Source organism: Protobothrops mucrosquamatus, unplaced genomic scaffold (assembly GCF_001527695.2).
Source record: "Protobothrops mucrosquamatus isolate PMUCROS unplaced genomic scaffold, P.Mucros_1.0 scaffold110, whole genome shotgun sequence".
Taxonomy (NCBI): Eukaryota; Metazoa; Chordata; class Lepidosauria; order Squamata; family Viperidae; genus Protobothrops; species Protobothrops mucrosquamatus.
The window spans coordinates 1184985-1207485 of NW_015386482.1; the positions used below are offsets into that span (position 1 = coordinate 1184985).

The 22501-nt window shown below is 36.0% G+C and overlaps 1 protein-coding gene across 1 annotated transcript in view; it reads left to right on the forward strand.

Moving 5' to 3' along the window:
- SH3PXD2A (SH3 and PX domains 2A) overlaps nt 1-22501 on the forward strand; it is a 243262-nt gene that overhangs the window by 53365 nt on the left and 167396 nt on the right. The window contains exon 3 of the mRNA XM_015812791.2: nt 7062-7137. Within this exon, the coding sequence (XP_015668277.2) occupies nt 7062-7137 (76 nt within the window). The remainder of the gene's footprint in view (nt 1-7061; nt 7138-22501) is intronic.

Consider the following 22501-nt stretch of genomic DNA (forward strand, 5'->3'; position numbering starts at 1 on the left):
GGGTCTGGCCTAGGGAATTTTAGTGGGGTTTTTAAGGGTATTTTAAGGGTAATTTTAACGATTGGCCGCTTCAAATATTTTCTTTTAATTTGGTTTTAATGGATATTTATTGTACTGTGGTTTTATAAGGCTGTTAGCCGCCCTGAGTCCGGTGAGGAGAAGGGCGGGGTACAAATTAAATTATTATTATTATTATTATAGGCAAATTTAATAGCTGAAAATGATTATTTGATTTTAAATACTATAAAATGTTGAGCATGAGTGGACTTATTGAGTCGACCTGATGTATTATTAGAAAAACAGCTGATTGTCTTCTAAAGTTTAAAAGAGTGGCTCTTTCAGAGCAAATAGTTTATTCATTGCTATCCGAACAGTAGTCAGAAGTAGTTGCGTTTTTAGGGTGATGAGAGAGGATTTCAAGACCGTTTCCTGCATTTGGCTGAAAATAAATTGGTATGTTTTCTCAATTGTGTTTATCTTGTTACCTAACTATAATTTGTCCTTTCACATATAATAAATAGGCTTAGAATAGTTGAGTTTCCAGTCCAATTCATTAAACTTTTCTGAAGTGATATACCCACCTTCAGTGTCATGCTTTCCTAACTGTTTTTGTTTTTGGAGAAGGCAGACATCCTGTTTCCAATTTCCTTCTCTTCTTTTTCTGTCTTAGTTTAAAGCTGCAGTCTTGTGCACAGTTACTTAAGTTCCCTTAGAGTCAGAGAGATTAACATCTGAGTAAATTAAGATCCAAGTATTGCAACATGTTAGAGCTGTTTTTCCTTAAGAAATACACAGAATTAGAGAAGGCCCTTTGGGGGATTTGATATAGTTCCAGAAAAAGAGTTATAGTTCTTTTTCTTCTTCCCCTTTTCTCTTCACAGGAAAGTTAGACAAAGAATGGCTTCATTTTCATGATTCACATATGTACTCTGGATATGTACTCTAACCAGATTTCTGGATTTGCATGATACACTGAATCATCCACTAACTGCATACACTAGGTTGTAAATTGTACTTAGCTAACTTATGACAATGTGATCAGTGTTTCTGACTGTTTAGTGAGTTTCACAGCCGAATGGAATTTCAAGTTGGGTATCTGCAATCTTAGGCCAATCTTCTCATCCAGGTGACACCTGAAACCATTGAGCACACCTAACCTGATGTGATCCATTAATGACAGATTTCCAGCTAAATTTATAATTGTGGCTAAAACATGATTTTGTTGAATAATAATATGTTGTTCCATTAGAAAAAAAAATTACTTCCCTGTTTCATCTATGAATTGGGAAACGGAGGCGTTTTCCAAATGCACTAAGCCTGTTCCAAAACTGACATACAGAATAATCCTACAGAAATAAGCATAGTAATTGCTGCAGTTTAAAAGCTCTGTTGGGTGAAACTATCACCTTGCCTACCAGTTTCTCAGGAGACAGTCCTGAGAGACCAGATTTGTTGCTGTGCTTCAAGTGAGAAAAGTATTTGTTTGGACCTTGCTCACAAGTCCTTACTTCCAAGTCAAGGGTGATTAGTATATTTGAAAGAATGTGGGTTATTTTGGCAAATAATTCAAAGTTTTTTTGAATTAAAAATTGAAAAAGAAACCTTGTTTCCCATTTCTTTAAAATTTGTCATTGTATTCCTTGGTACAGTAGGTGGCTTTAAGTTATATCTCTTCTGCAGCCATGTGCTCTTGCATTGTCAGGATATTGATCATGTTTTTCAGATACTAGCTGCAATTTCATTGCAGAGCAATCAAACAATAATGACATGCCACTTTGCTTATGATGCCTATGATAACACAGGTCACACAAACTTATTAATGTTTTGGAACCCAGAAGAGTTTTCCAAAGATATCCAGGAAGCTCCTGTGAACATTTTTTTAGAGCATAAGTACTGGTTGCTTTTGAAAGTCTTTATGCACAAATTACAGATTATATTAAAGTGCGTAGAATAAAGTCTTGGTCATTTTTGTTTTATTTTTAAACAAAAGTTCAGGACAAAGCTGGATATAATGCTTTTCAGAGAGTTAACAATTCCATGAATGGATTATTAGACTAAGAAGCTCATATTTGTTTGGTGGAAAGAAAACAAGAGCTATTTACACTTTGCCTCTCACTAGTCTGATTCCACATGCATTATTTACACTGGAAGAAAAAACTAGTTATTATCTTAATAGGCTCTGCTCTACCAGTCTCCTCAAGACATTTAAAATTCTTTTGATGCAAAGAAGTAGAATAGAAAAAGCAAGAAGTTCAACCTGAATATCAGGTTATGCTTAAGATTTGAGAATTGAATCTGTATTGAAAATTAATCCTGCTGTTCATAAAGCCAATGTTATCTACCTTTTGAATGTGTAAAATGTACTTTGATGTACTAGGTTACCAAGAGCACAAACCTAAAAATACCTTTCTGTGCCAGCTCAGGTTGAATGGTGAATATCGTACTAACAGTTTACCCTTCATTAGGTTCACTTAGGGAATTCCATAATGATTAAAGAGAATAACAGAAAAACAAACAGAACTTCCATTTTTGATAAACTAATACTTCATCAAAATAAAACTGTTGAAATACTACTTCTCTGGAGAAAGGTGTGGAAAGACCTTTGATATAGTGATAATCTGTAGATCAGGATGTCAGCCTTCTTTGGGAAAAAAATATTCTTAGCAGTTGGAATTAAACAAAGTCTTGCTCATTGATCAGCAGATGGATTTTAGGCAGATCTGCTTACTGCTTTTGTACTACTTGTCATAAATCAGATTCTGAATCAGATCCTGTAGATTAACCTTGTTTCTCCCATAAACTTTGGTTTGGTGTAACGAGCAGACATGATCAGTGTGGCACTAGCTAAGGACAGTCCTTTAGCACTTCAGCTTTCTAAGCTCTTAGAAATGCCAAGGATAGAGCAGAATTTTCTATGTGGGAAGCATCAATTTTAGTAGCTTCTACAATTGTTATAGTCCTTCCCTGCAAGAAATGTTTTGTGACTTCAAGCCCATGTTATCAATAATAATATTTGTATTTTATTTTTCTGAGGGATCAAAACAGTTAGGGTTTGGGGAGAGGGTTGGTTATATAAACCAAATTTTGGTTAAAAAAGAAAAGTGCTCATTTTTAAAGTTTTTTGCTGTACATTTAGCCATTAATATTGGGCCATTTAGTTTCCTGTTGTGTTAATTTACTGTCTCCTTTCACTAATTTCACTTGATCTACTGTATATCAGTTGATATTTGCTATAACAACAATTATTTGAATATCAAATATAAATATTTGCTGGTATCTGTATGAGTTTTCAAGATTGCTATGTCCTTTAAGTGATTTTAGTGGGCTAGCAATTTTGGTGATTCCATACTCCTATAATTAGTGGAGTACAAGCCACATCAATACTGTCAATACACATAAATAAGTACTGGTTCTGCAGTCAGTTTTCCACATTACTCATATTTATTGTGTTAACGGAAGATTTCTGGATCCTATAGCTTTAGTTTTCTGCCTCTGTTACATGGATGTCTATGCTGTGGATAAATATGGCTTATTTAAATGCCATATAACCACTTTGATGTGGTACAAAAGGCTTGTGTAAGCCAAACAAACCTACTTCTAAGAACCTAGGAATGTGTCTGTCAGTTCTTGCCACAGAGTCAATCTTCCTGGATGAAAATGCAGTGACAGCAAAACTCAGGGCTGAGGTATAACTTTGTTTTCTTTTGAAGAAAGTAATCTTAGGACTGATTGACCTGAGGTAGTCTTTACTGTCTATAGCAGGGGGGTCAAGCTGCCAGCCCGCGGGCTGGATGCATCATGCCGAAACCACACCTACCCCATTGCTGGCAATGGAAAAAAAGTTGTGATACGTCGTGACACATCATGTGACATTGCGAGTTTGACACCCCCGATCTATTGGAAACCAAAGCATAAAAATACAGAAACATGAAGATTTTCCATCCATCGAAAGAAAAGAAATATTATGTCATGTCCCTGTGGCCAGGAGCTGAGCAATGATTAATTTCATGTTACACTAGCACAAAGGAAGCTATGACCCTTTCCTTTTTAGCCTTCCTGGCCTAGGGTTTAAAAATAAAGACACCCTCCAATTAAGTGATAACCTCAGAAGATTAACTCTAATTTTTCAGTCTTGCACAAAATTGAGACTTCAGAAGGGATTTAAGTCTAAAGACAGCAATAAGCCTGGTGGAGCTAAGCCTTCTTAAGCCCTCAATTGTCCAAGACAAGGCCTAGGAAACAGTTCCACTAATGAAAGTTCTAAGCTTGTGGCTTCCTGCACTGAGCTCTCCAAGGTACTGACTATTTTTAATTTTGTTAGAGCCAAACTTCCAGTTATTGGTTGTATACATAGTATGTATAGGTCAAGAAGGAAGACTAAATATTGTATGAAGAGTTAAGACCAATGGCTACTGAAGTTAAGGGAGTTAGTTTTAGCTCAAATAGCTCTGTAGTCTGGAGCTAAACTAACTTTCCCTAGCCAGCTAGATTATGCAAGTAAGCGTGAGAGGATAAATCTTTTTTTATTACTGGAATGTATCTGAAGACACAGAATAGTGCAAGAAAAATGGGACTTCTATAGGTACTCTATTTTTGTCAATGTAGAGCCAGAGAGGACAGAGTGAAAAAAGGAAAGGAAGTAAAATAAAGTACTTAAGTAGCTCCCAATTCTGTCATGCAGCCACATTTGTGGTAAGTACTAGGTGCCAAATATGGTTTCTTCTATTTGACTGGAGCATCATGCACTGTTTTTATATGGGAATACATATTTTTACTGAATAGTTACTAGGTCAACTATATCATATGAACACACTACTGTGTCAGTCCTGGCAGGCTTCTTCTTTGAGGTCTTCATCTGTGCCAGGACACATTAAAGCCATTTTCTTTCAGCTTTGAGTGATTTGCTGAAGACAAAATTTTATGGTTCCTTTCCATCTAACTTTGCACACAAATTAGACTTTTATTGTGTTCATGCAGTGATAATAACATGTAACTCCCATTAGTGCTTATGTGTGGAAAGTTTGCAGTTGTGATTAAGCAATGCTTTCAAATCAGATAATCGGGCATTATTTGGATTGCTGTTAGAAGCCACTATAAATCAATTCAATTGACATACTAAGACGTGGGCTAGTTTCATCTGGTGCCTTTAACTACAGTAGTTCAGAAACTATCAGCTGTGTTCACACAATATAGTAAGCTCAGTTACTTTTAACCTTAATTAGCTTTTTTGTAATTTAGCATGTTGTGTGAACCTAGCCCATTTAGTTAATTTATGATTCAATATGTTGTGTTGCCATAGACAAGTTAAGCCTGTTTTGTGCACTCAGTATGAGCTTACCTTAAAGTATCATTCAAACTTTGCTATAAATCAAAATGTTGTTTATAATCAAATCTTGCTATGGGCTACTTTGCATTATCATTGTCTGGCATGTTGGCTGAACTAGGACTAATGGTTACATTATGGTTATGCAATCAATAATATTACGGGTACAAGTGCATAAGATGTAAGATACTGATACATAGTAAAGCTTCTCTAATCATGTCTACCATTTCTGCTTTGATTTTTTCCATTGGTGTATGGGCATAGACGAAACGTTTTGAAAATGAATACATTCTTCGCTCTACATGTAGAGGCTGTAATGCAGATTAATTTTGCTGTTGATTTTTATAACTCACTCCACCTTTTCACATCTCCCTAAAACCTCGTAACCCAAGTACACCATAGCTGAAATGAAAATAATTGAGCTTAACTCGTTAATACTGCTGGATTTGGGGAATGAAGAAGAATTCAGAAGAGCTGCTTTACAAATGCTTCAGAAACCTCATATGGACATGGCCATAGCATTCTAAATCCATTTCAGTTCCTAGATTTTTCCACCTGGGCTTTCTTATATATCCACAGTTTAAAATCTATTCTTTTGTACACAAATGTGATCATACATGTATGCAGTAAATCAGGGGTCCCCAACCCTGGGCTGCAGCCCACTACCAAGCCTTAATCCTTCAGAACTAGACCACAGAAGAAGTGTGCACGCATGTGTGCGTGCACATCCCCACTCACACAAACAGTGGGTGAGCGTATGCACACATGCTCCATTTGCACAACTGGTGTGCGTGCCTGCTGCTTGCACAAATGCAGCTGCATGCATGCGGAGCCATCCTCTCCCTCCCCCTGCCAGTCCACAAAGCCAACAAGGTTGTTGAACTCTGCACTAGATGCATACATTTCTAGCAATTTTGTTGTTTCAGTATTAGGTTTATTGTGATGCTTCAGTAAGAAGCAAATCACTGAAATTTTCATTTGAATTTTACTGTTTTGAGAGGATTTTCTTTTTTGTTGTTTTTGCTTACTTTTGGGTGTTGTCTAACTTATAATAGCGTATATAGATTAAACATTTATCCATCCGGTGACTAAAAACTTGGCCAAATGTTCTATATATTATGAATGTGCTGTATGTCATTTGCTATGACCACACACTGAGTTAAGCATGCAAAAAGTATGTGGTCAGCAGGAAAGGGAGAGTCTTTCAGAAAGGGTGATACAACCTTCAACTTTATAAGAACACATTTTGTTCCAGCAAAGTTCAGCAATTCCAATGAGTGAGTATTTCCAGATCTCTAAGAAACTTTTCTGCTTCATATAAGTCTCTCCAAGATACATGGAGAAGCACTGTCTTGTGTGGGGGATAAGGGAGTCTGCCAACAACTATATGTGATGCTTCATTGAAATTCTCTGGTGGTTCTGAGGCCATAGTTTTTACTAGGTAGGTGGTCTGTCTTAAATTCTGGGTGAACCAAGCTGGATTGTTATTCCATGAAGTAGAAAATGTCCAATACAGAAATTGTTGGAATGCCAGACTTTAATTCTATGCAAACTCTGATGTAATTCACCTTGCTTCTTGGGTACATGGATTCTCTTCATGAGTTACATTTTTAAAAAATCTGTTTTGTTTACAGCTTATACTCTAAATGAGTTATAATCAAGAAAGAGGCCATGCTGAAGCTGGGATTTGGGAAAGTGTATGGTAAATTATAGTTCATAGTAAATATTTCTTTTGCAGATGCAACTTTTGGATAAATTCCCTGTTGAAGGAGGCCAAAAAGATCCCAGACAGAGAATCATCCCATTTCTTCCAGGTAATATCTGTCATGTGTCACAATATCTTAGTGATTCATTTAGGTATTCTGACAGATAGCATTAAAATCACTGGGGGGAAATGGAAAATTCCGCCTCAGGTAGATATTAAATTTTAGGCAGGTTGCTTGATGCAATGTCAATTCCTAAGTTGTTGTAGAAATTGGAATGTAGAGCAGAATATAAAACCAGATCTATAATATATTTTGTTCAGTTGGGAGGGTAATTTTTAAGCTTGGCTTTGGGCTGATTTAGTGTGCAAAAATAAAGCTATGTTTACAACCCATTTACAGGATTTTATGTAGTTAGTAGTCAGGAAAAAACATTTTAAGATTATGGTGATTAGTTCAGTGAAGCATCTCTACAGCAAAAAAGTACACATCAAATGCACTGTTCAAGGTATTCAAAGTAATATTTTAAAATGGCAAAGTATTTAAATATATACTCTATATTTAGAATAGTGTATATAGTTCTATAAGGTTGGAACTTATATGTCATATGGCAATTCCAAAAAATGTCAGATCAGAGAGAAAATAACAGGATATACTATAATTATAGATTGAACTAAAGTAGGTGGATACCAACTTTTGCTTTCTAGATGTTGCCGGTCTCCCAATTTACATCGCTTGGAGACTGTATGGCAATGATAATGATTGAGATTGCCCTCAAAGTAACTAGAGAGCCTTGGTCTAAAACAGGGGTAGGCAGGCAACCTCGGCTCTTTTATGACTCATGGACTTCAACTCCCAGAATTCCTGAGTCAGCATAGCTGACTCAGGAATTCTGGGAGTTGAAGTCCATGAGTCATAAAAGAGCCGAGGTTGCCTACCCCTGGTCTAAAACAATGCTAAACTGGAAAGAGAAAGATCTCGAAAGTATCTGGGTCAATAATGTGAATTCATATTAGCAAGTTTTCTGGAATTGCCCACATCAAATGTCCATTGTGGGATAGAACCCATGCAAGAGTTCAACTGATTCCAAGCAGATATCAAAGATAATTGGAAATGTCTTCCAGTAGCTAAATAAAACCTCCACACATTATTATTAAATCAAATTATATTTATTTATGATCTGTGGTCAGCAAAGTGAAAATACAGAAATAATGACTAGATTGAACAAAGCAGTGTATTGGTCATATAAAACCCTGGCCTAAAGTGAATTTTTAAGAAAACGGGAAAAATGAAAAATTGGACAAGATACAATGGAACAATATAAAAAATTAGATAAACTTGAAATTAAATAAAGGTATATAAAATATAAAAAGGAAAAAAAACCTTAATGTCAGTACTCAATTTTATGCCTTTTTATCAAAATTGCTGCAGATAGAAACTGTTGGTGTCGGTGGGGTTCAATCAGCAATGAGAAATTATCCAACTGGCCCTTATTACAGACTTTTTTTTTTTGTTAGAGTGACTAAAGGTATGTCTGCATGTAAACCAGCATAGAAATGATACTGGATAAATTCATATGATGGTGCACAATATCACTTAATGAATGGCATCCTACTATGCTGCCTATCTAGTAGTGTTGAGGATAAGTCTAAAATGAACCATAGAAAATTGTACAGGCAAACAAGATTGAATAAGTAGTTTGCAGGTATAAAAGATTTCCAGTTTGGAAGTGACTACTGAAACATTAAAACTAAAGGATGCAACTGATAAGGGTGTAGTTTCTTTTGGCCCTCCCTTCATTGTTTTTTATTGCTTCTGCATTGCTGTGATTTAACACACATATATCCTTTTAATTACTTATGCACAAAGGAAGCTGATGTGTACTTGAGAGTTTCAGTGATTCAAGCTAACAGCAACAATAATATTAATCTCCTTTATTTCTTACTTAATTTGCTGAGTAAAGAAGTATATGTTAATACAGATTGTTTCATTAAGAGTGGTTTCATCTGTCTCTACATGATTGTCCCTAGGACTTTATTAACTCTAAGAGCTCTAGTTTATCATTAACTACTGGTACACATAACAACTGAGATCATCTTTCTCTTATTTTATTAGGTGTTAGATGTAGTATGACAACTTATGTTAGATGCAGTATGACTTACTTTGACTAACTGGAGTGGATTTAAAGTTCATTAAAAGATTAACTTTTTATTTTAACTCAAGGGTAAGAACAAGTTATACCAGAGGGGTTGGTATAGAAACACAAAGGCTCATGAAAGCTTGTCTCAAACTACTTTGTCTTCAGGAAAAGCAGGAATAACTAGCAGCTTCTAGACAAACAGAGCTTCAGTGCAATCCAGTATTTTTGCTGTGTAAGAAGTAAAGTTCTATGTCATTCTTAATATTAATGGATACAATTACCCATTTTTTTAAACAGAGACAAGAAGTTTCCTGGGCAAGTGTTGAAAAACACATATTGCTCTTTTGGAATTCCCATTCTTACCACTTCTAGTTTCCCAATAGGTTTACATCTACATATCTTCTACCAATTATTACTTCTGCATTTTAGTATATCTTCAATAGCCATTATTTGATACTTATTTTGACAAAATGTTTACTCTTGTCACCTTCATCTGACTGGCTCCAGCTGAGTTACCCATTTCTCCTTATCTAAAGCTATTTACTTGGCAAGCGTGTTTCCTTCTTTGCAGACTGTTATCTCAGTGTTGAACATCTGCTTTGCACGTTAAAATTTCCAATTTCAACTTTCAGCATCTCCAAGGAGAACCAGCAAAGGTTCCAGTTGGAAACTTGGAGAGTTGCTTCTATTTAGTGTCTGGGTATACACAACAGATTGAATGAAATGTGATTAATTAGTTTGTGGCTACCTAGTGCAGTTTGTTTACGATTCTTTGTATTTTACAAAACTAAGCAATTGGGTTAATTCACCATGCTGAGATTATGAATATAACCTGTTTTAACAACATTGGGGTAGATGGATCACAGGTCTGTTCAGTACAAGTCAGCTTCCTCAAGGCAGTTTGGATTTTAGAACAAACACCAATTCCCAAACCAAATGGATAGTTTAAAGAAGATAGTCAGACGAATACAGTTCAAAGCCTACTGGCTAACCCATTGATAATACACATGTTCTTCATACAAGCTGGTTGCTTTTTAGTGGGAAGAAGGACTGAGAGTCTGCAAAAGTCCTTTGACCTTCCCCAATATGCACACATTCTCTAAATCTACAATCTTCTGTCCTTTTCCTTTCTAGTCTGTTGGCTTTTGCTTAGCAATCAGTGTAAGAAGAATCTTATTTTGCGGGCTGCAGCTGATTAGCTTATAGTTCAAACTTTCTATAGAAAATCAGGGTGCTGCCTGGGTCTAGAGGGCACAGAGGTATACTTGCCATACACCTTTCTCTACCTTCTTTAAGACAAATAGAGTTGCTTTATGCATATACACACACCAGCATTTCCTGCAACAAACACTTGAAAGGGTTATTTGCAAATCTTGTGATCAAACAAGTATGTCAGGGGATGCCAACATTGCTCATTCTTGGCTTATCCTTTGGGTGGAAGTTACTAAACAAACTTTCTGCCTGTGGTTTGTTTGTCATTACAAATACAATAGTGTTATTATAAACAAGCCATTTTTTATCTTTTGACTTATGACTGAATGTTTACAAGAGGAACCATCCAGTATTCCAGCTATGAATGGATGACAAAAAGAATCCTGGAAGATAGCTTTTCTAGCTTGCCATAACACTGAAACTAACGGAAGTTAAATGGAAATGATAAGTTTACTCAAACATGCTAAGGTAGAATATTAAAGCATTCTGGCTTATTGTATAAGTTGTATAAATAAATAAACTAATTATTTTCATTTCACTTTTAAAGTTCAGTTTCTAGTCTGCAGTAGTTTGCTTTATAGAATTTTTGAGAAATGCAACTTCCTCCCAATGCTAAGTTCCATATACATAAGACAGTTGATTGTCATAAATGCACCCAAATTATATAAGATCAGGTCATCACAAAGGTCAGAGTGATGAATTGCTTGAAATATTTAAAATATTGTTGGATTAGTAATAGCAATCATACCATAAGCCAGAAGGTAGACAGCCAGTCTCCTATAGTTGTAAATCTTCCACAAACAATTGCAAACTGGTTATTCAATGTGCTTTGCTTTTAGAATAGGGAAAAGCAGAGTTATGATAGATTACAACACGCGGTGTTATGATTTGTGCAGTCACTGTTCTTGATTAAAATTATTTCTGTAAATATTCTGGCTCTTCAATAAAACAGCTACCTGATGACTTAGGAACAAATATTTATGTATATTCTATTTATAAAGCTGTCTACCACAGCTCATAGCGCTACGTACCGAATGAAATCTTTTCATTGTTTCCTTCTCTTTTCCTTCAGTTTCTTTAATCTTCATTTTCATTTCCATAATAGACATTAGCTATTTTTTTCTGTCACAAATGTCCCATGGAAATTTCCCAGCAGGCAAAACTGTACTATGACTTGGTTCTTCTATGATGCCGAATGTTAGAAGTGTTCAACATAGTAGCCTCTAAAAAATGAAGGCCAGAAAGTTTCAGAGAAATTATTTCTGAATATTCAATGTTTCCATTGAATTTTAAATCAATTGCAATTTAAACATGAAGTTTAAAAAAACTAAAAATGTGATACCTATGTCTGGAGAAATTTCTATTAATGTTAACTTGTTATTTAATTATTTCTTATAAGCAGTTTAGCTAGCTAACTAGATAGATAGATAGATAGATAGATAGATAGATAGATAGATAGATAGATAGATAGATAGATAGAGAGATAGATAGATAGAGAGATAGATAGATAACCTTTATTGTTATTTTTTACTGTGTGCACATTGGCACACATTAAGAATGAAATTTTGTTGCTTGCTCTCAAAAGCGTAAGAGACATAACACACATTTAAAACATGCTATATACAACATATGTATAAACCTACACCCTTACATATAAATAACATATAAATATTAATCACTGTTCATCTTGCATCCATATATGCCAGCCCAATCTAACAACTCTGGGAAGTGTAGGGAAGTATAAAAAGCATTAATATGCTATATAATTTGTGAAACATAAATAGTCACCTACAGTCTTAAAAGGCCAAATCTGCTGTAACAAAATGGCTTTGGATCTACACAATATGTATCTGCACAGGAGCTTGTTACATAATTTGAGGACCATGACTGAGAAGCCTACTAGAGGGGAAGGAATCTTAAGAAGATTCTAGGATCAAGTAGGACCGGCATAGTCATGTTACTAAGACAGACTGTGATATATTCTGGTGCCACATTATAAAAGGCTTTGTAATTAATAGCTGGCACTCTGAATTAGGGTCAGGAAATCCAATGATAATCAGTGCAGTGGCCTCAGGTTAGAAATATCTCTGCAAATGGTGGACCTCCCCTCCTTACATGTTGCATTTAAATTAGTTTTAACTTTTGTGTGGCTTCTTAAGAAACTCTCATATAGACTATATTGTAATAGTCCAATTGTGTGGCTATGCTGGGATGAGTTACATCCATCCAGAGCTTCCAGGCTCAGGTTTGGACCTTAACTGGTACACCAGTCTAAGCTGGATAAAAAGTCTCTGGCCATAGCCCCCACTTGTAGTTCAACCAGGAAACTTAAATCCAGGATGGCCTCCAAATTTCTGAGAGTACAGTTCTTTCTTAAGCAGCTATTAGAACTGAATTTTCTAGAAGACCAAGTTGTTTACTGATAACTAGCACCTATGTCTTTTCACTGTTCAATATGAACTTCTTTATCCCCATACAGTCTGTGATAGCTACCAGACTCTGTTTCACAACTTTTATAACATCTTCAGTTAGACCTGGGGTGGCAATGTATAATTCTGTAGTACTAGCATAGTGGTTAGACCTCATCTCAAGCCAATGAATCCCCCAGTGTTTTCATATGGATATAAGAGGAATATGATGGAACCCTCCTGCATTCTACATTGGAGCAATCATAGATTCAGATATTCTTCCTGAGGCATACCAGCTGGAAGCATCCACTCAGGTTTTGCTCTACACCTGCAACCATGGCAGATGGTCTAGAAAGATACCATGGTCTAAGGCAGGCATGTCAAACTTGTGACGTCGCGCGACGCATCACGACTTTTTCCCCATTGCCGGCAATGGGGTGGGTGTGACGCATCTGGCCCATGAGCCGGCAGTTTGTCATGCCTGGTCTAAGGTACTGAATTCTGCACAGAGAGATGACTTTTTCAAGAATGATATACAACTTCTGCTTTCCAAACAAGTGACATCACACTTTCCCTCAGAGAGGCATGAACTAGCCACATAAATGTCCTGCCCAGCTACCTGAAGGAGCCAGTACAGGCATGAGCTCCTGCCCAGCTACCTGAAGGAGCCAGTACAGGCATGAGCTCCACAGGTGGTGGAGCTCATGCTATGGAGCATTCTGTGGCCTTCCTAAGGTTCCCTAAGCTCAAAGGAATCCCAGGGCTTAATGTAAGATGTTATCCTCTTTCATCTCATGTGGCTCTCCCTAACTCATGTATGTACTATGTGGGTCTCTAATTTTTAGCTATTAGTAACACATGTAAATAAAGAGAAGTCAAGTGGACGATATCACTGTGAAATGAGTTAGAATATTTCTAGATATTTGTATGGTGAGACTTTGAGAGGAACGAGGAAACTGATCAGGAATAAACAGGACAGAGCTGTGATGAACCCAATAACCTGTATTCCACATTTTCCATCAGATTTTCCAAATAAAATGAAATGCCTTACACTGGCAGTGGTTAATTCATCATTTTGGATGATCTCCAGATTCTATGGAAACATTAATTACTCATACCTATATGTTTGCCTCAGTTTTGTCAATGCTCCACCCAAATTCCTGCAACTGGCAACAGCAGTAGGCGAGGACTGCAATGACGCTAGGAACTGCCCTAGTTTAAACAAGTCTGCAAGAACCTGAATAACTGCAAAGAATCTTTTTTCCTTTTTCAAGACGTGCCTGGATTTTGCTTCGTCTCTCATTCACAGGAAAACCAGACTTCTAGCCAATGAACTGCATCTCAGGTGGATATGCATTATATATACTTTTTTTTAAAAAAATGGGGAGAATAGAGCAACTTAGGCAAGACATGTGGGCAGCCTTTAGTTACACAAGGAGCTTTTCAAAGGTCTGCATGACTTAGGCAATATTATCTAGATGGTGTAAGTAGTTATTTGAATGCTATCTTTTCTCCTGAGATTGGATTGTGGTGTTTTGCAGGTTTCATATCAGCTCATCCCTTGCTGATAGAACTAAATGGGGAGTTATTAAATTACTTTTATGTTTTGATAAATACCGCAGCATAGCCAGAGCATTTCGTTTCTTCCACTGAATAATTAATATGCTAAGGAGACCAAGTTTTCAGTTATTTCAAACTTTATAAAAGATTCAACATTTCTGAAACACACTGTTTCAGGTTAACCTCTAAAGTACTAAATATAATTTCTGTGTTTCCAGACATAGTGGAAAATATTTATTGTGCATTCCTAGGTACAAAGTATGTCTCATTGAGTTGCTAGAGTACTTCTCTGTCTGTGACTTGCACTTTCCATTTTTTCCCCTCAGGTAGCTACCATAGTCTGTAAAACAAGAGTTGGAAATGATGCAGGGGATCAACCAGTTTCTCTGCTTCCAGCCTTTTATCTGCATCAACCCAATAATCTTTCAGAATACAGGCCTATACAAGTTTATACACAAGTTAGCTATCCTGAGTTCAAGGTGTTAGTGTAGTCTTAGTTACACAGTGACAGACTATGAGAGGAATATAGATATTTCTGCTCTTAATGTTATATTGGCAAATTTTAAAATCTGGTAGTCCTAAATTAGGATAATGCCTAAAATAGTGCCAAGCTTTGCTGTTATGTTTGTTATTAAGATGAAAATCATATACTAACTTTAGACAGTTTCTGTTGACTCAGCTCAGATATTAATACATAGTTCCAACATGTATTTTATATTTCATGGACTATTGAAATATTCTTTTATTAACTATGGGGGAAATGCTTATAATGCTTCCCGTATTAAGAGGATTTCCAAGTGGAATACAAGAAGAAAAATGCTAAACATATAAATCCTATCAAGCTAATATCTCAGTATTTTAAATATATAAAGTGAAGAAAGATAAAGTGTGTTGTGTTCAAATTAATATTCCACACTTGTATAAGAATGTTCCTGGTTAAAATAACAGGAACCTCTTGAATTAGGTCCAATTTAATCTGAAGAAATTTGGACATATTTGCCAGTATGATTTGTTGAGTGGATTTGACTGAATAGGTCTGAACTGATGTGGAAGTTTGAATATTCACATAGACCTAATGGATAAATTTTGATCAGATGTTTAAAATACACCACAGTTGGCATCTTGCAAAAACCTGTAGAAATAGTGTCACAGAGAAGACCCTGTTTTAATAATGGGAAAATAGCAATATGAAAATTGTGCTACAATCAGCAAAAGGTGTCTTAGTGACCATATGCTGTATGTTTTTAGTAATCAAAGGAAAAGGCCACTTACCAGGTAACTCCGACTTAACCAGGGCATTATATGCTAATATGAAGTAGGGTTGCTTCAGCATTGGAATACTATGTGCATGTCCAGGACCCATCAATATTTTGATTGCTGCATTTTTGGCTCAGATCAAAACCAAAAGTAGTTCCACATCACATGCATAGATATCCCATATTTTTTCAGATGTTCTCTGCAACACTCTCTTATTGCTAACGGGTCTATTTGTGCCAAAATTGTGACATTTGGTGTTGGGGAAGGTATTTGGTCTTCTTCAAGGGCAAGTGGGAAGTGACTCAATTTGTAAAGCACCAGAGGTAGTAATCAAAATTGATTGGGAGGTACAACATATATATATATATGTGTGTGTGTGTGTGTGTGTGTGTTGGTGTCAGTGCTTAGCAACTACATAGATAGATTTTATCCACAATCATCTGCCCCTAACTGGTCCTTCGGATGTTCCAATAGTATCCTCATCACCACCGCAATTGAGTCCATCCCTCTTGTTGCTCTTTGTTTTCATCACTTACCGTCTATATTTCCCAGCATCCCCCAGAAAGTTAGTCTTTGCATAATGTATCTGAAATTGGATAATGTGATGCCTTAGTTTACGAGGAAAGTGTTTTGTATGTATGGCTAAGGATATATATAATATAACTTTATATATAAAACTTTCCGTAAAATTTTAAAGATCTGCTGTTCCATTTTTGCTCCTGTGATAAAGCTGTCTTTTGTCTATGTTTAAAAAAAAACTCTTACAGAAAATGTGAAATATATTCTATATAATACAGCAGGAATAGATTTTCTGTCAGCTCTAAACATATAGGGAATGCATCCTATATTAGAAGAAAATGGCTACACTTTAGTGCTGTCAAAATGTTTGAATGTAAGATGAGATAGGAATAGCTGGGTAGAGCTTTCTCTGTCCAAAGATATTTTTAGAACTTGGCTTTTGTACAGTTAGAGGACTAGATTATTGTTGAAATGTCACAGGAAAAAAATATTTGTGATGCTATTGTATTAGACTGTATTGTATGCAGTCTTGAGGCTAGTGGTTCAGGAAAGGGATAGTTTAGACTAGACCAGGGCTGGGGAACTATGGCCCTTTTATGACTTGGGGTCTTCAAATCCCAGAATTCCTGAGCCAGCCATGCTCAGGAGTTGAAGTCCATAAGTCATAAATGGGCCATAGTTCCCTACCTCTGGTTTAGGCAAAGATATGGAATGAAAGAAATCCAAGTTGCTCAGTTTCTTCCAAACTGGATAACAGAAGAGACAGAGTTTGTTCTCATTTTTAACAGCTAAGCTTCTCTAGGTGTTAACATTGCAAATTCTTGTCACGGGCAATGTAATCTAATGAAGATAAAATGGATTCTTCAAAAGAGCTAAATTTAAATACTGAGATTGTGGGAAGATTTGTTTTGCTGCCAACAGCATTGCTCTTTCTTTGAGTCTGCAGAAAAATGGGGGAAGGTGTCATATGACAAGTCAGGCACAGTTAAACTCCCTAGGAACTTTTGCAGTTTTTATTATGTTCATCTAGAATAGGAAGCCATGTTCATAAACTGGTTCATCTAGAATTCTTCCTATTATATTTTTATATTTCTTTTCTAATGACTTATCATTGACTTTGGTATGCTTTTTTAACACAAAGTTTTTTTTAAAAAGTCTGAACTATAATTGGAGAGAGTTGTTTCATCCCAAATTCTGGAAAAGGTGCCAAAAAAAAAATGCAGACAATTCCATTAAATGATATAATTGAACAGATGAAATGCACGTTACTGAATTTCTGAACAGATTCATGACATAATGAAATTATTATAACAAAAGGATTAGTATTTTGATTAATATATTATACTTCATAAAGACAATTTGCTGATAAGAGCCAGTAGGCTATTTTATTATCTTAGATTTGTCTAGAATTGTCTTCTATATATGGTTTCTTTGAATGTACTAGGTTAATAGAAATCTTCATGTTTATAAACTAGCAGGGGAGGATTATGGGATCATGGAAGAGTGAAACTTTCACATATGTAGACTTAGTTTTTGACAAACCTCTTTAAATATAGCTACAAAATAATAATGTTTAAAAGCTACATGAATTGTAAAGGAGTCTTATTTTCTTTAGGTAGCCTCTCTCAGTGAACAGACTCTTTTGTAAGAAGCATTATTCTAAAAAAGTCAAATGTAAATGTTTTGTATATTTATCTATATTACACCATTTGTAATCTAATTTTTTAATGATAACAAAACCACACTAAAAATTCTTACTCCATGTAGACATAACCTTTGAAAAAGTAACTCCTAAATGGAAATAGCACATATAGCTATGGCTTAGTGAAAAAAATATGTTAGATTCCCCAGGACATTTGAATATTGACAATTTTTTATAGGTAGACTTTTAAGGGTTTGTTCTAAGGGTGATAGAGCCCTACTAATTGCTGTAGTAATTTTTTAAGTATCAAACCCATTTTAAAGATTTTAAGAAATCCTGTTGATGTGCTAAAGTATTTTTCCTCAGTTTAATAGGAAGACCTTCAAGATAAGTAAAGGACAAATGTTTTTACCAAGGATGCTCTACAATTGAGTGACAGATTCTGAAGTTCCTTTTGCTCATGTCTGTTATAGAGAACTTATGATCTCAACAGCAGATTTAACAATACAGATAATGTTTAGGAAGTCTGGTTGGAAGAAAGATGGATTATACATGAGTACATATTTTGTTTTTTAAAAAAGAATCACAAAATATTTTCCATTGTAATAGTATTTCCATAGTTTTCACCTAGGTCAGCTGTAGCAACTACTTCTTTATGTAAGATTGTCTTTAGTCTCCCCATATAAATATTATACAGATTGCTTCCACTTCAAATAGAGGAATACATATTTAGGATGCAAAGGGCTTCTGAAATGGCCCTTATGTATGATTTTATCTGCACCTAATTCTGCAAACTTTTATCCAGCAATATTTTTAGCAGGTTATGATGCTATAAATTGTCAGCCATTTATGCAGAGCAACTTTTTCATATATTCATCTCTAAAAACATCTTAAGCCTGCCTCCTCTTTGAAAATAGGCTAGAACAGTGGTTCTCAACCTGTGGGTCGGGACCCCATTTGGGGTCGATCAACCATTTCACGGGGGTCGCCAAGCAAGGCTGTCCGCCATTTTTTCCACCATTTTTTTTGTCCACCATTTTTTTCCCCTTTTCCGGCAGGTGCCTTACCTCCCTTGAGCTGGGCCAGCTGGTGGTTGGCCTGCTCCATCTCTCCCGCTTGCCAGCTACGCCTTGGCCAGCGCAGGGGGCGGAACCACGCATGCGCAGCGCTCCCGGGCAGGGAAAGTCCTCGACTTACGACCAGTTGGGTAGTCCTCGACTTACAACCGGTTTAGTCCTCAACTTACAACCGGTTTAGTCCTCGACTTACAACCAGTTTAGTCCTCGACTTACTACCGGTTGGGGTCACGGCATTAAAAAGGTTGAGAACAACTGGGCTAGAAACTTTGTGAACTCTCAAGCTTCCTCCTTCCGTTATATATTCAAGATGGACAATATTTAATATTTATTTGTTATGTATATGTAGGGGTGTGGGTCTATACATATGTTGTACATAGTATGTTTAGGTGTGTGTCATGTATGTGTTTCGCTTTGAGAGAGGGCAACTAAATTTCATTTTTGATGTGTGCCGTTGTGCCCACAGTACAAAATGACAATAAAGGTTATCTTATCTTAAAAAAAAGAGAGAAAGGATACTTGTGAAAACAAAATTATGTTAATCAATGGGAAATTTATTTCTTGTCCATTACAAAAAATAGTGATATGTGACATTTTAACTTAAGAACAATTTAAGAAAAAAAAGGCCTTGACTACATAAATATTTACTTTTCAATAGTGTCATCTCCTTCAGTTTTCCAAGATTGACTACTGTTGGTCACTGGTTCTTTCACCTACAGGAAGCTTTCTTCCTTATAGAGTGTTTTAAAGAGAGAAATGCCTTACTTGCAATATCCTATATACTCCAAAGAGATTTGAAATTTTGAGGAATACATAGATTGCTATAAATGTATTCTATTAATGGGATTCATTCCTGAATAAAAGTACATAAGCTTTCCCTTTAATGTACTTTTCAGGATCATAGTCATGATAAGCAGCACTGCTCTGAACCATGCCCTGAAAAATGCTATAAGAGTGCTGCAGCAATAAAAGTTATTTTATCCCTGCTTCAGAGTACAGGGATAAACTCTCTGCTGTTCCTTATGTTCACATGGTTTTGGTACAGTGGAATTCTTTGGAGGCATGACTGCCAAGGAAACTAGATCTGGATCTTAGACATGTTAGAAAAAGAATAAATTAAAGCAAGATGCCTGCTATGGAACTTACTTTTTTACAACTGAACTTTCCTTGCTATACATATTAAAACTATTATACATTTATGAAATGATTAAAAATGGTAGTAACAATAGAAATATTAGTATAATTATATTACTACATAAGCAATAGGTCTAAAGTAGTTCTTAATGTTTAGGAAAATTAAAACGTGAGTGCTAGAGTCTTGATATATCACCAAAGCTTTTCCCTGCAACTCTTAGTCTTTTATTTTGAATCTGGTGAGAGTTTTATTTATTTATTTTTATTTTTTGCATGTTTCATGATACTGTGCTATTTTCAGAATTAAACCAAAGGATATTTGAGATCTTTTTCTTTAAACAATGAGGTGGGCTTAACATTGTACCATGAATCCCATCCTCAGCTGTTGCAATGGCCATTTGGTATATAACAGCTTTACATATGCCTCCCAATTCTATAACAAATTAATACATATATAATTTCTAGACATTTTAGTTTCTTAGACATTTGGCTGCAGATGAGCACTAGGTCAATGGAACTCAGTTTCATCAAACAAACAACCTCTCTTATAATTGTCATAACAAAGGTTCACATGGGCCAAAAAAAGGGGAAGAGGGAGTCCAGTCAAGGTGAACACACACACACACACACACACACATCTATCTATATCTATATCTCTATCTCTATCATCTCTATCTCTATCTATCTATCTATCTATCTATCTATCTATCTATCTATCTATCTATCTATCTATCTATCTATCTATCTATCTATCTATCTATCTATCTATCTATATCTCACAGGACTTTTTTATTCATTAGTGATCACAAGCCTACAGAAACAGAGCACTGTTAATTTAAAAAGACTTGAAGAACTATGCCAGCATAAATGGCATGGTGATAGTTCTATAATTTTCTGCGTCTTCTGCCTTCATTTTTTTCAAAGATAGAGTGTTTGTTTTCTGATCTTCTGGGACCTTACCAATTCTCCAGGAGTTCTCAAAGATTATGTTAGCAGTTTTGCAGTGACCTGGCTATTTCTTTCAGTACCCTGGGATGTAATTCATTCTGCATTTTAACCTTTCTGATATGATTTCTACAGTTTCTCATGGCTGTCTTATACCCTTCTCTGGTAATGCTCTTCTCCTTCCATTTCCTATATATGCCCCAAGTCATTTTTTTCAGCATTGCAAAGAGTTCCCGTACACATCTAAGCTGCTCTCTTAGATGTCTCCTATTTTTCTTTGAATAGGGATTGTTTTTGAGTGCACTTTCAGTATTTTATTTCCATCCTTCCCAGAGCCATTTTATCGTCACAATTTCAAGCCCTTGAATTCAATTTGGCTTTTCTCTGAGTTCATAAAAGTCAGCTGTTCTGAAATCTGGTCTCTTGCCCTTGTAATAAACTCTAACATAATATGATCAATTTCTCCTGAGGTTCCAGTCACCTTCACATCTTCAAACAGCTCCTCTCTTTTGGTTAGGATTATGTCCAAAATAGCAGATCATCTTGCTCCTTTTTCCATCCCCTGACAAATAAAATTGTCAGCAAGAGAGAACAGGAATTTGTTGGGCGTTTGACTCCTGGCAGAGTTTGAGGCCTAGCAGATGTTGGGGTAATTGAAATCTCCCTTTGTCACTCATGTGCCTCTTTAGAGGTTTGGTCATCTGCCACAGAAAGTCTTCATCATCTGCCAGGAAATGTATAATAAGCTCTGTTGATTTGTTTGTGTCTCGTTTTATTCTTACTTAGATGATCTCAAAAGAATTTCCATATTCCAGTTGGTGAATGCCTCTGCAAGCCTATCACTTCTTTATGTCTAATATGATAACCTCTCCTTTTCTGATGAATTGTTGTATCCTCCCATCACTATATCCCATTCATATGGGTCATCACACTTAGTTTCAGTGATGGCTAGACATCATGTTTGGAAATCCTCCTGTGTAAGGAATTCAAGTTTTCCCTGTTTGTTTCCTGTGCAGGTAGTCTTCGACTTATAGCAATAGCACTTAGACTTATATACCGCTTCACAGTGCTTTACAATCCTCTCTAAGCGGTTTACAGAGTCAGCATATTGCCCCCAACAATCTGGGTTCTCATTTTACCAACCCCGGAAGGATGGAAGGCTGAATCAACCTTGAGCCAGTGAGAATTGAATTGCCAAACTGATGGCAGCCAGCAGTCAACAGAAATAGCCTGCAGTACTGCATTGTAGCCCCTGTGCCATCAAGGCTAATGATACAGCATCATTTATGCTCCAACACTGCATAGCCTTCCAAATTTTGTGGCCCCTGGTTATTGATCCCTGCATAAGTGCCATTAAAAGTAAAGGTACTGTAAATATATCTTCTGTCCAGTTGTATTTGACTATAGGGGTTGGTGTTCATCTCTGTTTTTAGTCAAGAGAGCCAGGTCATCCAAGGATACTTCATGTTATGTGTCTAGTGTCAACGCTGCAAATACTGTATATTCTTGCTTTGACAATATGCAGAACTGTCTGGTATTTTTATAGTTAAACCAGGCAACAGGGAAAAGGGAGGAGAATAAA